This window comes from Sorghum bicolor, chromosome 7 (assembly GCF_000003195.3).
Source record: "Sorghum bicolor cultivar BTx623 chromosome 7, Sorghum_bicolor_NCBIv3, whole genome shotgun sequence".
In the NCBI taxonomy this organism is placed as follows: domain Eukaryota; kingdom Viridiplantae; phylum Streptophyta; class Magnoliopsida; order Poales; family Poaceae; genus Sorghum; species Sorghum bicolor.
This window is the reverse complement of record NC_012876.2, coordinates 7,914,880-7,918,036: the sequence shown is the minus strand read 5'-3', so window position 1 is coordinate 7,918,036 and position 3,157 is coordinate 7,914,880. Positions and strand designations below refer to the sequence as shown.

Genomic DNA, 3,157 nt, shown 5'->3' with positions numbered 1-3,157 from the left:
CTTTGCCGCCGAGTACAGTACTGTATATCATTATATATATTTTCATTAATATTTTGGCCAACAATTGTGTAGTACCAAGTCTATTTCACTATTTTATTAGCTGGCTATCAAGACACTGTATATCATTATCAAACAAAGGTTGATAAAAACTATTCGGCACATGGTGTGCATTAATTTCGGTACGGTGAAGATAGCCTGCAGCTGACTTTATCTTCATTAACTTCGGTACGGTCCATTCATACAGAACTATTCACATTTACTAGGTGCAACGGTAAGTAAATTCAGGGTTCATTTAGACCAACTAATTTTTTTTATAAGCTGCAATAGCCGGAAAAGGGGTAATAACTTTTATAAGCTAGGTGATTATATTGAATACTTCAAATGGACTATAAGCTGGGTTGTTTGGCAACTAAAGCTCTTTTGGTTTAGGCAGCTAGCAACTTGTCGTATCATATACTTAACTAATAAAGTTTAAATGGACCTAAGTGACACATCTTACAAATTCAAGACCCTCTGGTGCATTTAACTCAATAATAAATAATAAATATAGTATTATAGATCTTTGAACTCTTTATTCTTCTCTAATAAACAAACCATGACTGAAACCTAAGTAGTTTGTTATAATCTAATCTATATTTATGTACCTATACCTACCTAATAATATTAAAAAGGAAATTTTCATTTTCTATCACTTTTAGAATCTCACCTCGGGACCCAAGTGCATCTTCCACATGTCAACAAACCTAATCCAAAATCCGATATTGACAAACCCTACCATGCCCTTACACCATGTATATGTGTTCCATATATGTGGCCCGACTCAATGATCTATGCTCGTATGAGTTAGGACACTCACAATGCAGACTCTATCATAGAGTCTAAAGTTATTTATTACCTCGAACAATGTGGACTTAGAGTTTAAATAAGACTTGGAGTCTTATTTTTTCTACCTCTTTCTTCAATAAATATGCTGCCACATCAGCAAAATACCATAAATATTATGTAATTAATTGTCTTGGACTCTGTGATAGAGTCTTGCATTGTGAGTGCCCATAGAACAATGCGTGTCGAATACTAGTATGAAGTAAATTACAAGACGTATCGGATCCGTTGCAATACACGGATACGTTTGCTAGTAAATACAAATAAGCTGACGAGTAATAATTGCACTGAAATTGATCTAGTGTGTTTTATACTTACCTGCTCAAATAAAAAAGGGTTTCGTAATCTACAGCTGAACCTAGTTTTCACTTATAATTAGGTTCACCATCTTTTATCACAATTCATGAAACTCACGAGGCAGATAGAACGAAGTTACTACCAGTTATATATTAATAATATTCTAAATATATAGCATCAATTAATAATATAATGATAGTCGTTGTCCCAAAATTAAGTATGAAGAGTACGTCGTAGTAGTAGAGAGTAGCATTGTTACATGATGAAGCTTGCATTACAGTGGGCATCGAAGGAGGCTAGATTACAGACAGACACCCTGCTGGCATGATTTTACATGATGAACCGCATCAAGAAGAAGCGCATGGATCACGATTGGAAATGAGTATCCTTAGCCGGAGAGGGCGCTGGTGTTGTAGACGAGGAGGGCGCCGCCGCCGAGGAGCCCAGCGAGGGTGATGGCCCAGATCAGAAGCCCAGTCGTTCCTGTAATAAGGCCCAAGGATAAGTACCACACATCACAAACTTTGATTCATTTTTTAGTCTATATATATATATATATATATATATATATATATATATATATATATATATATATATATATATATATATATATATATATATATATATATATATATATATATATATATATATATATATATATATATATATATATATATATATATATATATATATATATATATATATATATATATATATATATAGCTACTTTGCTTGTATGAGGAGTAGTTGAGCACTGTATTATTGTAGCTAGACAAGTGCGAGTAGAATATTAATCACTGTACTTACCACCGACGTAGACGTTGCCGCTGGGAGACCACTCATTCTCGTTGTAGATTGGGCTGCAAATCGATTGCCAAAAACACAGTCAAATCAACTACTAATTAATATAAAATTCGCACGGCTATATGTGTACTAGTGCCTATATATATGGATTTGCATATTTTTGAATTTGGACTGATGATGTGCGGCTCACCTGTATCCGTCGACGTTAGCGCCGTACTTGTCGACGAACTGGTACACGCCCTTGCCCTGCATCATGCCATGCGTGTAGTTAGCTATATATAGAACCATGCATCAAATTTGGCCTCCCTCAATATACAAGAGTTTTTCTACTCTAAATCATCATTTAGAGAGAACAATTTACATAAAAATCGCTTTGTACATTTTTTTTTCAGTCTCCCGTTTTTTCTACATCCTATGTTGCATAGACTCATTCTCACTCTCCATTTCTATTTTTCAGCTAGAGCAAGAAATCTAGAACAAAAGATGTGTCTATGTTTAAATAACTAATTAAAAAAAAGTTGTTGAAGGATATATTTTTTTTTCAACAAAATCTCTATAATTAGAAAGGATATAGGAAATCTGTTCGAGCTGTGTTGTTGTTGCTCTTACTGTATTCGAAATCTTCTAATGAATTCAATTAATGATTAACATACATGCATGTCGTGTTGTAAATCACATAGACAAGTCAAGTGCTCACCTTGACCTTCCTCCCGGAGGCATCCTTATCGACGGTCAGGCCACCTCCAATCCCTGCACATTTATCACACACGACTCATCTCAGAACCAAACACAAACACAGACACATGCATATATACATCCTCAAAAGCCATAGCTGAGTACGACTTATAAAACAAACGAACGGAGCCAAAGCAGCTGCTCCAACACATGAACGCAGCATGGCACGCACCGAAGGGCTTGTCGGTCTTGATCTTCTTGCCGGTGCCGCAGACGACGGCGAAGGAGGAGGCGCGGCGGCCGAGGGACGGCAGGCCCTGCGCCCTGGACGGCGGCGCCACCAGAGCTGACGACGAGATCATGGAGGCCGCCATCGCTGCTTGTTGCTTCCTTTTTCCGCCTGGAGTGTGCTTTGCTGATAGATGATGGATGGATATGGAGCCCCCAGGTCGTTAGCTGCGGAGCCAATATACCTGTGGCGCCGAAACCTGACAAATGA

At 37.3% G+C, this 3,157-nt stretch overlaps 1 protein-coding gene across 1 annotated transcript; it reads right to left on the bottom strand.

The window, feature by feature from the left end:
- On the bottom strand, positions 1,361-3,157 carry LOC8071154 (photosystem II 10 kDa polypeptide, chloroplastic). Its single transcript, XM_002443957.2, has 5 exons — positions 2,891-3,157; positions 2,681-2,733; positions 2,174-2,229; positions 1,987-2,039; positions 1,361-1,662 (listed from the first exon to the last, which is right to left on the bottom strand). The coding sequence occupies exons 1-5, from the start codon at positions 3,030-3,032 to the stop codon at positions 1,568-1,570; spliced, it is 399 nt and encodes a 132-aa protein (XP_002444002.1). The 5' UTR covers positions 3,033-3,157; the 3' UTR covers positions 1,361-1,567.

Bases quoted from the DNA above. Each gene is read 5' to 3' on its own strand.
- LOC8071154 (XM_002443957.2), bottom strand. From the start codon at position 3,032: ATGGCGGCCTCCATGATCTCGTCGTCAGCTCTGGTGGCGCCGCCGTCC. The intron at 2,230-2,680 runs GTGAGCACTTGA...GGCATGATGCAG, and splicing joins CCTCCGGGAGGAAGGTCAAG to GGCAAGGGCGTGTACCAGTT. The intron at 2,040-2,173 runs GTGAGCCGCACA...ATCGATTTGCAG, and splicing joins GCTAACGTCGACGGATACAG to CCCAATCTACAACGAGAATG.